At 38.6% G+C, this 13,079-nt stretch overlaps 2 protein-coding genes across 3 annotated transcripts; both read left to right on the top strand.

Moving 5' to 3' along the window:
* The first annotated feature begins 261 nt into the window (after window positions 1–261).
* sla2a (Src like adaptor 2a) lies at window positions 262–4,085 on the top strand. Of its 2 annotated transcripts, none has more exons than XM_055221979.1 (8): window positions 262–414; window positions 787–868; window positions 945–1,044; window positions 1,149–1,235; window positions 1,471–1,574; window positions 2,852–3,004; window positions 3,133–3,253; window positions 3,735–4,085. In XM_055221979.1, exons 2-8 carry the CDS (start codon window positions 796–798, stop codon window positions 3,856–3,858), a joined length of 762 nt encoding a protein of 253 aa, XP_055077954.1. In that variant the 5' UTR covers window positions 262–414; window positions 787–795; the 3' UTR covers window positions 3,859–4,085. The 2 variants fall into 2 exon arrangements, with proteins under 2 accessions (XP_055077954.1, XP_033822642.1); XM_033966751.2 differs by having other exon boundaries at window positions 784–868.
* Window positions 4,086–5,794: 1,709 nt separating this feature from the next.
* On the top strand, window positions 5,795–12,364 carry trpc4apa (transient receptor potential cation channel, subfamily C, member 4 associated protein a). Its single transcript, XM_033966731.2, has 18 exons — window positions 5,795–5,976; window positions 7,105–7,233; window positions 7,311–7,427; window positions 7,496–7,553; window positions 7,640–7,695; window positions 7,807–7,935; window positions 8,199–8,400; window positions 8,705–8,890; window positions 8,968–9,110; window positions 9,172–9,303; window positions 9,382–9,440; window positions 9,518–9,703; window positions 9,795–9,885; window positions 10,196–10,336; window positions 10,540–10,651; window positions 10,747–10,859; window positions 10,956–11,162; window positions 11,335–12,364. The coding sequence occupies exons 1-18, from the start codon at window positions 5,851–5,853 to the stop codon at window positions 11,470–11,472; spliced, it is 2,325 nt and encodes a 774-aa protein (XP_033822622.1). The 5' UTR covers window positions 5,795–5,850; the 3' UTR covers window positions 11,473–12,364.
* Window positions 12,365–13,079: the final 715 nt, after the last annotated feature.

Genomic DNA, 13,079 nt, shown 5'->3' with positions numbered 1-13,079 from the left:
AAACATGTACAATATTTGTTGCTTAAAATTTTCAAAAACACAGGCGTCTTCACTGGAGCAATGACGTGACTGCTTCCATCTTTTACATGTCATCATTTACCTACACAACACAAACAAGAGATGCATTAGACACATGACTACAGTGGAAGAGATCGTACTATGTCAGATTAATGTCAAGGTCTCACGCGTCACAGGAAGCTATGGCAAAGCACATATAAAAGCCAGGAAACCACATCTTCAGTCACCTTCTACAAACAGCTGCACAAACAGAAGAGACTTGAGCGGGACAGCAGAGGAACCTGAGCTCACACTGTCAGGGCCACCAAGGACACGAGCTGTGTGTGGCACTCCAAACATAGGATTTGGGATTTGAAGCAAAGTACATTGGACTGAATACATAAAAAAGCTTTGAAGGTATGTTCATATTTAGACTTCAATGCAAATGTAATTTATTGTCATTGTTCTGACTTTTTATAAGGTATTAAGTAAATGTAAGCATTATTTATTATGCAAACAAGCTCTACATATTTCATTTTAAATTTGACATAAATTGCATAAATAATAAGGCAGTTGTGATGTGGTCACACGGATGTGTATGGAAAGTGTTCTGGTTTGGCAGCTTCCTGTTTGTAACCTGGTAACTAAACACTAATCAGATGAGCTCAATAAGTTACACTCTATGTATGACATAACAGAGGTTCTTTAGTGTAATGATCTATTTTGATATAAAGCCACACTTCTAAATGAGCCTTTTAATCTCATATTATTTTTCATTTTCATTAGCAGGAGCCAAAGATGGGCACATGTTGCACCAGATGCCACTCACATATGGCTGTTTTAGAAAACCATTCTGTGTCTGAATCCAGTGGTAAGTTTTAATCATTTGTTTGACTCTGTATTTTTACATTCTGTTTATATTCATATATTGTGTTATTTCTATACAGTTGCTGAGGACAGCATCATTGTGGCCCTTCACAACTACCCATCTATTGGCCAGGCAGAGCTCACCATGCGTATGGGGGACAGACTTACTGTCACAACAGAGTATGTATTCTAAATAATCCCCTATTCATTAATTCCACTTCCCATTGATAAAATCTAGTGTCGTCTTTGCCTGTTAGTAATTTGTTTCATTTTGTTTTTCCTAGTGATGGTGATTTTATGATAGTAAAATCAGTGACTACAGAACGTGAGAGCTACATACCCACAAACTACACGGCCAAAGTGACACACAGGTGAGTCACGGTTGTTTACAATGTGCCGTCATAACCTTAAAGTCCTGAGTTCCACATAGGAAACATGAAACAAGCCTCTTCTCTCCACTGACATTAACTATGTTTCATTACTCCTCCACTGGTAAATGTTAATACAGTGGGTTTCCTCACTTGACATCAGCAGAACATTACTTTTCCGTCTAGGGATGCTTTAATATGATTTCACCTTACTGACTTGCTTATGTTTTTTTTTTAGGTGGTTATACACGCGAGTCAGTAGGTTGAAAGCAGTGGAACTTCTGATGCTCCCAGAAAACAGAAATGGATCATTTCTAATTCGTGAATCAGAGACAAATACAGGTATTTTTTACTTTACAAATCAAATTGACTGAGGACGAGTGGATAGTTGGCTCTGGGGTTACTGCTACATATAAAAATCAACTGTAATGAGAAACATTTTCAAGTTCCCCATTGTACTTATGTGTAACCGAGCAGCAGGATGCCACCAAATACAAGACCTATACTCAAAACATCATTTAAATTCACTATTATGATTAAACTGTGCCGTGCTAAAGGTGCATTATGTAACTTTGAGGGTCTGCCAACTGCTTGCCACCAAAGAGACATTATTGCTTTGCTTGGATCGTCTATCTCACATTTATTCGGGTGTTTTTATTGTGAATGGGGTCGCCACTCTACAGATCTGACCTGTAACTTGGCCTGGTGGTGTCACTTACTTGTCTCTGTGAAGATTTATGAGTTTAGTGTCATACTGTGGAACATTCTAAGCAAAGCAATAATATTTCCATGGATTTTTTTAACTTTCTGATTTTGAATGCATTATTATTATTATTATTATTATTATTATTGTTATTATTATTATTATTATTAGTATTAGTATTATTATTATTGTTATTATTATTATTATTATTATTGTTGTTGTTGTTGTTGTTGTTGTTGTTGTTGTTGTTGTTGTTGTTGTTGTTGTTGTTGTTGTTATTAATAGTTAAATAAAGAAGTAATTTAATGTACAGGGTTGTAAAAGGGCAAAATAACAAAAGCAGACTAAAACATTTAAACAGAAGAACTTCAGCTAAGAAACCAAAAATAACACAACTAACAAATAACAAATTTTGTGTCTTACAAAACTGGTCACGTGGCCTATAAAAATCAACAAAACTAAGGGATATATAACATGGGAAAAAAATACAAGTCACATAGCCTGCAAACAGAATCAAGTGACACAGAACTAAACTAAACAAGTGTCTCACACAACAAGTTAGAAACAAGAACAAACAAGTGACTGACAAAACAAACCGAGACACATACAGAATAACAGACTGGCGGCTACAGGTGAGCCTCAGGATTGGTCAGGTGGGAAAATGGTTCTTCAATCCGTAGTGGGGGGTCACACAGCCAGGATTACACAGGGAAAGGAAAGAGATTCAAACACACACACAAAAACATAAGACAAATACAATAAAATGAGAAGAGCATAAGACATTAGCAATATGTCACATGGAGGTGTCACATGTCTCTAGGTATTTCTGAACTACAGTATTTCTAATTTGACAAACGTAAAAGGAGAATGATGCTTTAGAATGAAAATGACTTTGCCTTTTGTCTCCTCTCTGCAGACTGTTACTCACTGTCTGTGCTCAGGAGAGACCCTTATTCATACATAGACAGTGTGAAGCATTACCGCATCTCTCACCTCCCAAACGGCTGGTTGTTCATCTCCCCAGGACTCACCTTTCCCTCCATGCAGCACCTCATCAACCACTACACAGGTGAGGACGCATCAGAAATGTCTTTGTCCTAACATCACAATACAGATTATGATGACAGTGTGTGCCTGTGAGCTCCACTATGTATTTAAAAAAAATAAATGTCTAACGTTGGATGTTGCTTTTTGCAGAGAATGCAGATGGACTGTGCTGCAAGCTGACAAAGCCCTGTTATATTGGTGGTTTGGAAAACATCAGACCTGCACCTGTGGTCATCAGGAGACCTACGCTAAACTGGAAAAACATACGCAGGTGAGGGTGAAGCGATTTTGTTTTTTAGACAACCAAGACTACAATCTGTTTCAAACCAAAAAGTAAGAGAGGCTGGTTCGCTATAGAGTTTTTTAGGGTAAATACTTTCATCAATACAGCCCTATTGTACTAAACTATGGTTCTTACACTTCTGTATCTGCTGGTCTGATGGTAAACATTACATAAAATTCTTCCAGGTTTTTAAGGTTAAATTAGGTCAAGGTTTTACTTTTGGTTTGGTGTTAAGCCTGTTTTCTGTAGTTATAAGCTGTTTTTGAATGTTGTCTGTGTGGAAAGTCCATGTTGTTAAATGTTTTACTCATATTACATATTTCCTCACAAGGACAATACATTATCTACTAATAGTCCTCACGATGTGGATTGTTTTAACATGTTGTATAGTGCAGCGTAGTGTCTTTTCTGTCATTCTTAAGTATTTATTTATTCATCTAATCTTGATGTTTGTACTTTTTTGTTTCAGGTCCGTGATATTTCAGCAGAAGAGAACAGAGTCAGGTCATTCCCTGGTCAGTGAAGGTCTGCGTGAAGCCATCAGCTCATACCTGCAGATGACAGAAGACAGTGACCTCAGCTGGGACACTTGAGAGAGGGACATAAAGACAGTCCTGCCCTGTCTCACCTAAAGGACACAGTGTCTTCACCCTCGAATAGACTGTATGAGGAAGAGCAACAAATACCTGCCACACTACATTGGTCAAAGCTGAGTCTGCAAGTCACAGCATCAATAAAATCTCTGTGGATCAGAACAGAATGTATGAGAAAATATCTGAAATGTTGTTTATGTTAATCTTATTGCTTTTATTTATTAGACTTTGTGTTTTGTGTCTATAGCCTTGTCCATGTAATAAACTGGACTTTATAAATGTCTTGTCGAGTTGCGTAACATATGAAACCACCATTTTGTTTGGTCAAATAGTTTGGTATCATTTATCCTTATTTATACAGCGAGAGGTAAAAAAGAACACTCAGATGCTGCCCTGGTAAAATACAGAAAAATACAAACTACACAAACTAAAGAAATAACTACATGTCCATTTAAAATATTATAAACAGCAGCAGGTGTGATTATAAATGTTTACCACCACATTATCAAAGTGCATTTGTGGCACCAGTGAATCCAGTTTTTCATGTCCTTGAAGTGTATTTCAAAATAACCAAAAGCTTTTCTCTTCATTTCAGTTCTAGTATGACCAGTTTTTAGACATAGATAGTCATGAGATTTTGCTTTAAAAAATCCTATACTGAGTTTTTTCTCTTTACATTCAATGACATTTTAGATTTTTAACGGAATTTTGGATTTTATTAAAATCTTTCTGCACTTTTAAAATCACCTGATCAACAGGGAGAGCACTTACAAACAAAACAGTATCATCTGCATATAAATGTATGAGGCTTTCTCTTAAAGTGCAGCAACAATATAATAAAAAAAAACAATATAATAAAAAAACAATATAATAAATATAGGAAAATTTCCTTTGTAAATTTGATTTAAACCCATCGGCTACTATGGCCTGGGCTCTGTTTGAAAGATCATTTTAAAACTAATTACATGTAGCAAACAGTGTTACACAACCTTGTTTATCATCAAGGGCGGTGGAAATGTTATTTAAAACTTTTGTGGTTGCAGTGACAGTCCTGTGCCCTTTTCTGAAAGGGCAAAATACAGTCCATTCAAAATGGAGCATTTATTTAAAATAAATTGTAACTTGATTTGCAACTCATTTTTCTAAAGCCTTTGCAAGACAAGGTAATTAAGATATTGACTGAATGTTATTTACATTTTTAGTTGTCCTACCTTTATGTAAAGGTAAAACATGTGCCGTTTCCATAATTCTGGTATAACTGACATTTGAACTGAATAAAAAAATATGTAACAGAGGTTGGATTAAATATGGGCAGATACTAATAGAGGTTTTATGTAAAGATCATCAGCTCATTGTGTCTATGAAACCCAGTGCATTTAAGAGCTCCATGTAAGTGAAAAGTCTTAAAGTGAAAATGTGACTGCAGGAATAGGTTTGGCATTCAGATATAGCCCAAATTTAAAATAGGCTAAACTAAACAGAGGACACGCTGTGGGCCTGAATAACAATAGGCCTAATTTCATTTGCATGTAGTCTAAGGACCTAGAGATGAGTAGGCCTACTGTACTTTAGTCCTTTTCAGAATGAAGCCTGCTTATCTACTACCCAGTTTCAAAATCCTACCTGACCTGTAACTGGGCCTGCAGGCATCACTTGCTTGTCTTACTTACATGTGATGTAATGTTGTGTGCCCAGGGTGTAGGGTGCAGCTTTAATAGTGTATATGGTGCACCTTTAACAGTGTATTGCACCTTTAACGGTGTATAGTGCATCTTTAAAAGTGTATAGTGCACCTTTAACAGTGTAAGTGCACCTTAGTGACACATCCCTTATAGTACACCTGTTGACCGGCAGAGGGCGCTATTGGCCCTTTTTGTCGCGCCTGTGCTTGAATATTGACAGTGCACGCGTTGACCGGCAGAGGGCGCCATTGGCCCTTTTTGTTGCGCCTGTGCTGTTTCTGTGAACGGTCCAGTTCAGGAAGAAGAAATAATGGCGACGCTTCAGGGGTCCGAGTCCCCTTTTACTGGAGCAAAAAGAAGACGTTGTCAGGGCAATATTGTCACAAAGTTCACGATCAGTAAAGTTAGTGGCCGGGGATTCAGCCGAGGGACGCAGGTGAGCTCATGTTTGAACAGAAACACAGTGTAAAGTTGGTCGATGTGAAGCAGGGACTTGCGCCTTTAGCTCTGATCATGAAGACGCTGTACGGACACATTTCACCTCGGTGTTTACGGGCTAACGCTAAGAACAGTGTGTTTTTACTGTATATGTGCTGTAAACATATATCGCTGTGAGTTGAAAGAGCATAGATTTTTTAACTGACATGTCAAACTGTCCGCGTCCTCCATAAGCTCCGTTTCCAGAGGCTCTTTTGTTGTTAGCAGCGTTAGCTTAGCTTTAGCACAGGCCAAGTTAGCCGAGCCATAAAAATCCTGCCAAAGCTGTTTCCCAGGGCAACCAAGAAACCAAACCAGCTCCGTGACACTTTTATTTAAACGATGAGGATTATACTAAAGTACTTTTACTCCTTGATGTTGTCGAAATGGACACGTTTGTTAGTTTGATTTGGAGAGCCAGAATAGCTCAGGACATTACGTAACGACATCCTAACCACAATAGTATGGTTTCCTTAAATGGATGCGCCGTAACAGCTGTCACCACCTCCACGTTTTGCTGCTTTGTATTTACTAACGCTACTTTGTAATTGTATTGATTGTATGTGTTATAGATATTTCTAAAACCTGTTCAAGTATTTGACAGGCTTAACGCTACTCCCCTGGACACTGATGGTGGCCATAAAACAATGCAATCATGTATAAGATCAATTTTCAAAGGAATTACAACTATTCTACAGTTTAAAATCACATAGGTCTAAGAGGTGTCCCTTGTAAGTGGTTAATGGTCTCTCTCTGCCTACTTCAAATGATTCTCACTATATTTTGGGTATTGCATTATCACAGAACAAAACTGAAACCAACAATATTGTCAGTGAGGACAGACAGGCTGTCTCGTCTTGGACAGTGGCCCTCAATATTAAGTAGCAGGCCACCTATGTTCTCGTGGTCCTCATGCTTTATATTTAATTTTATGATGATCATTTGTGATTATTTATGTTTTGATTTGTTGTATTGTATTGTGTTGTGTTGTGTCTTTCTTATTCTGTAAAGAGCTTTGAATTACCTTGTGTATGAATTGTGCTGTACAAATAAACTTGCCTTGCCTTTATGTTGTGATCTGCTGCAGCTCCCGGGAGGCTTGCTTCAGGAGAGGGATAAACGTGCAAAGTGGCATGGCATCCCCACCCTCCTTCAGAAACTGTACGAGAGCAGCCATCCTAACAGTGACTTCTCCCAGGCTCACAGTCTCCTTAAGGTAAGATTGTCTCTGTGCTGTCCTTGCAGTAGACAAGACTTTTTTGGATGAAACTTGTCAAACTATGATATTTACAGGTATTATCATCACAACTGTCCATGGAGGCCATGTCTTTTGTCACTGAGGATAGAAAGACTGCTCAGGAATCCACCTTCCCCAACACTTACACCTTTGATCTCTTTGGTGGAGTTGATGTGAGTTTGTTCTTTGATAGTTCCAGTTGCACCATTGGAATGATTACTCATTGTGTCTGTCTTTTCAGCTGTTGGTAGAAATCTTAATGAGGCCCACGCTAACTATGCAGAAGAAGAAGCCCAAAAGTATGATTGATTACCACGGAATTAGTTTGTTTAATGAAATGCAAGTCAGTTTGTAGTTGCTTATGTTATCCTCTTTGTTGCCATAGTGAATGATGATTTGGTCAAGGACTGCCTCAGTGTTCTCTACAACTGCTGCATATGTGTAAGTATCTGGTTACATTTTACCCCTGGATCCACTGATCAAAAACAGTATGTATCAAATGTACGTGGGTGCACTTTGTCACTTCCATTACTTTTATCTCTCCGTTTACAGACAGAGGGGGTCACAAGGAGCCTGGCAGCAAGGGATGACTTTGTTCTGTTTTTGTTCACCTTAATGACAAATAAAAAGACTTTCCTTCAGACTGCTACTTTAATTGAGGATATTCTAGGAGTCAAAAAGGTCAGTTAATTGATGTTTTTAAATGCGTTATTTAACTTAAATTGCTTGAAACCTGACATTGAATCTCCTGGCATGAGTTGAAATTGGCATGTACGGTATATCAGAGCCTCTATTATATCAAAACTCCCCTCTATAGTTTTAATGCAACCTTTTTCAGACCCATTTCAATTAAGTTTTATAAAGTGATCCATAATCAAAGTTATTGTTCATATTCACTTCATGTTTTGAATAAAAGGTTTTGTTTATTTATTTATTTTTTTAAGGAGATGATCCAGTTGGAGGGCATTCCTAACTTGTCAGGGCTTGTCCAAAGCTTTGACCAACAGCAGCTGGCAAACTTCTGCCGCATCTTATCTGTCACCATCTCTGAACCGGACGTGGGAAACGATGACAAACACACACTTCTGGCTAAAAACGCTCAGCAGAAACGCAATGCCAGTCCTTCACGAGCTGAGGTTAACCAAGGTAATCCAAGATAAATCACGTAAATCTATAGCTATGTCTAAAAACATTTAAGATATTGTCATTGGAATTTTTTGTAATGATAAGGACGTATATTTTTTAGCCCACTGTATCCACTCATCATAATTCACAAACTAGGAACTTGCTTTGGTGGTGGTGCAACATTAAACAAACAATAATATTAACCACCATCACCAACTCTCTAGCCACTAATCCCTTCCTTATTGTTGTTCCTCCTCTTATATAATAGGTGCTAATAAATGAGTAAATAAAAGATTTTTTTCCCTTCATTTTTTCCCCTTCAAAGTCACCTTGCTTAATATTCCTGGCTTCATTGAGCGTCTTTGTAAGCTGGCCACCCGGAAGGTATCTGAAGCCACTGGGGCAAACTTTCTGCAAGAGCTAGAGGACTGGTACACCTGGTTGGACAATGCCCTGGTGCTGGATGCCCTTATGCAGATGGCCACTGAAGAGGCAGAGCAAAGCAGCACTGGTAACATTAGCTGCATGTGGTGGATTCTCTTGTGTTGTACAAACTGTGCTGACCAGTAGTTTTGTTACCCCCCAAAGAATCATCGGATGAGAGTTCTTTGGCAACTAGCCCACTCAGACATCGCCTGCCACAGTCAATGAAGATTGTCCATGAGATTATGTACAAAGTGGAAGTGCTCTATGTGCTGTGTGTCCTCCTTATGGGCCGTCAGAGAAATCAGGTACTGTACAGAATCCTTGATCGGTCTTAGTTTCACTTGTAACACATCTTTTTTGGTACAGGTTCACAAGATGTTGGCAGAATTTCGGCTCATTCCAGGCCTCAATAATCTCTTTGACAAGCTGATATGGAGGAAGTACACTTCTTCAAATCATGTGGTGCATGGCCAGAATGAAAACTGCGACTGTAGCCCAGTATGAAGATTTTCTGCCTTTGAGTTCAATTTTTGGTATGATTATTTTGACCCAACAAGACCAATTATTCTCTTGCAGGAAATCTCTTTTAAGATCCAGTTTTTGCGTCTCCTCCAGAGTTTTAGTGATCACCATGAGTGAGTGGAGCATCTAAAACTTGTCTGTAACATTGGTATATTTGCTTGTTCAAATCATGATGGTGCTTATGTTTTAGGAACAAGTATCTCCTGCTGAACAGTCAGGAGCTGAATGAACTGAGTGCCATATCCATGAAGGCCAACATCCCGGAGGTGGAGGCACTGGTGAACACTGACAGAAGCTTGGTGTGTGATGGGAAGAAGGGTCTTCTCACACGTCTGCTTACCGTCATGAAAAGAGAGCCCCCAGATTCATCCTTTAGGTTAGGGTTGTCTGAATGATTGCACACACTCTAAAGAGGAATTTCTATAAATAAACGTTGCACTGATATGGTATTTGTATTTACTCTGTAGATTTTGGCAGGCTAGGGCAGTAGAAAGTTTCCTCAGAGGAGCTACATCTTATGCAGACCAAATGTTCCTATTGAAACGAGGACTTTTAGAGGTAAGTCTGTAAGAAATGTACTTTCATTGTGATGTATATACAGTAAGGTCCATAAGTGGTGCTGTTCCAGGCCTTACAGATCAGAAAGATTTAGAGATGTGCAGTTAAGGGGCACCTTCATAATTCCTGTAATGCCTGAACCTTTCCTCAAATTTGGACCTGAATTCCCTTTAAAGATGAGTCAATGCATTTAGCTAATGTCAATCGGTATTATAAATTTTATGAAATGGCACAAGTAGGTCACTGTCCAAAAAATGAAGTTTCTGACTGTGCACAGTGATATTAATTTGATATGGTTGTGTTCCCACAGCACATACTATACTGTATCATAGACAGTGGCTGTACTTCACGGGACGTCCTACAAAGTTATTTCGATCTGCTTGGAGAGCTCATGAAGTTCAACATTGATGCATTCAAAAGATTTAATAAATATGTGAACACTCCAGAAAAGGTAAAGTTTACTCCTCCTTTCTCACACACACACACACACACACCCCCACACACCCCACACACACACACAATCTAGATAATTAATATATTTTTTATATTTAGGCTGCTTATGCCACTGTATGTATGTACATGTCTAGTAAATGCTGTAGACTTGATGCATTTGTATACATTTATAAATCTGCGAATATGTGTGTGTGTGTGTAGTTTCAAACCTTCCTGACACAGATCAACAGTTCCCTGGTGGACTCAAACATGTTAGTACGCTGCATTGTGCTTTCGTTGGATCGCTTCGAAAGCCAGACTGAGGATGTCAAAGGTAAATAAATACATGGAATATTTTTAGAGTGATGTTATAACCTTGTATTTTAAGCACTTTTTACTTATGGCTTTTGATGTTTGCTTTATTTGCAGTAGTGGAGGTGTTGTCTGAGTGCTGCCTGCTCTCCTACATGGCCAGAGTAGAGAACAGACTGTCCTTCCTTTTCCGACTTGTCAATATCATCAACGTACAGACGCTCACACAGGTCTCTTAATTTCTAATGAGTCTTTTATTTTGTACACATCATTGATGTATACTGATGTCTTTGGGCTTCTCTATTGCACAATACATCCTCCTTTAGGAGAATGTGAGCTGTTTAAACACCAGTTTGGTAATACTGATGCTGGCCCGAAGGAAAGCAAAGCTGCCCTTCTACCTCAACGCTCTACGAGAGAAGGAGTACGCTGAGAAGTACCCGGGCTGTTTGCTCAACAATTTCCACAACTTGCTCCGATTTTGGCAGCGCCACTACCTCAACAAAGACAAAGACAGCACCTGCCTGGAGAATGTGAGTCCTTATTTATTCTATTTTATTTCAGTGTGCAAAAGTAATAGCAGGATACCAGTGAGTATTCACAGTGAGGGATGAGCCAAACATTCATTATATCTGTTTCTTATTGTGTGTTAAGTCATGGATCTATGTATTGCGTAAGGTAACCAGTTTCATTTTTGCCCTTCAGAGCTCCTGTATACCTTTCAGTTACTGGAAGGAGACTGTGTCAGTACTGTTGGGCTCCGATAGAACTTCTCTCTGTGCCATTACCAGCTATATTGATGAGCCCTTTGTGGATTTGGACAAAGATCTTCTGGAGGATTGACCTGTGGGAGTTTGTCTAAGGAAGCAGTCACAGGGAGCATGGAAACCTGAAGCAAATAAAGGACTCCCCTGAGCCGTGCGTCCAGGTGCTCTGTGACTGTTGTCAATGACTGACTCGTCTCACTAGAGGGCGCCGTCATACTTGCAGTGAATTCCTCACTCAAGGCCTCTTCAGAGGATGGGGAACTTGTGCCCACCTTAAAACGCTTTATTAGAGACATCCGAAAACCTCTGGAGAGAAATTGTGGTGGCTGTGTGCGTTTGGATAAAATAAATGGAGCCTTTTATAAGATAGTCTTTAATCCTATTGGACAAAATGTATGATTTCACAGACTTGATAATTTCTCCAAAAATGCTCGGTCATAGGCCTAGTTTCATCTGTGCCACATAGTCGCCGGCCTGTGGAAAGGCTGGCTCTGCAGAGATCTTAAGTCCATGTTGATCTGATCTCTGTAGGATAATGTATTATGCGCATAAGTGACGTCTAATCAGCACACAGGTCGAACGTTCAAATCACTCAGCTCCTCACGTCCAGAGAACCACTCCGTACAATGTTTGAAGCTCACCCAGGGACTCTTTACTTTCAGGTTACTTTTGTTGACTCCTTTTTATCTTAAAACAAAGGCTTTTAGCTCTGGTAAAACTAGAATAAACCATTGCACAGATTTTGTTTTTTTAACTGTTTATTACTTTCTAACAAGCTTGTTGATTAAAGTATCTTTATTTTGTAACAGAATGTGTTCAAGTTGTAAAAGATATTCTTTGGGAAGAAAATAAACTATGCAGGCTCAAGTGTGCATACATCACACATTGTTTGACTGTAAAATTTGAGGCCTATTTACAATACAAGTGAAAAGTTTGGACGCTATCAAAATAAAAGACAAGAATGACAATCTGTCTTTGCATGTATTACACTTTGTACACAGCTGTCTCCTTGTGTTACAAAGCACACCCAAACCCACAGTTTAATCAAAAAGCTACCTCATGTGTATCTCACTGATATTGTAGTGTCCCAGCATGTCAAATACCACAACACATCCACCTACATATTCTCCTGAATGTACACGGCATTAGTTCAGTTAATGCTCTCAGCCTTTCTGCTTTTGAGCTTTGTTTTTTGTTTATTCTGTTGTCTTATGTCACAGGTTAGTGGAAGTTTTAATATAAGTGCTTTTATTATCTTTTCCAACTGGATGTCTGAGGCAGTAGTACTAAACATAATTGACACAGGGTACTTGCTACGAGTTTTCGCTTTCATGTTTTGCTCACTCTCTTCTCTGTTAATCAGTTTTCAGACAAACAGTTTTGAATAATAAAGTAGGCTGCAGTTACACATTGTAATGGGGTGCTTTTGTTTGGCCTGAACTGTAAAAATCTGCTGCAGATGTATAAAACATTTTTAACAAAGACATCACCCGGTTAAGGACTTTGCTGGGCATATTTTGACTTTTAAATATGTAAAAAATACTGCCACAATTATAGCGATATATAATTACCTTGTAGAATTGCTTGGAGTGATTGATTTAACATTTTATTTGTAGCTAACAGCTCTTAGTTAATAAAATAATAAAATTTCAGTGCTTTGCTGTTTTTGTTTTGTTTTATTTT

The sequence above is a fragment of the Periophthalmus magnuspinnatus genome, chromosome 5 (assembly GCF_009829125.3).
Source record: "Periophthalmus magnuspinnatus isolate fPerMag1 chromosome 5, fPerMag1.2.pri, whole genome shotgun sequence".
NCBI lineage: Eukaryota > Metazoa > Chordata > Actinopteri > Gobiiformes > Gobiidae > Periophthalmus > Periophthalmus magnuspinnatus.
Note: the sequence above shows the minus strand (reverse complement) of the source record. Positions and strands in the feature narration are given on the sequence as shown.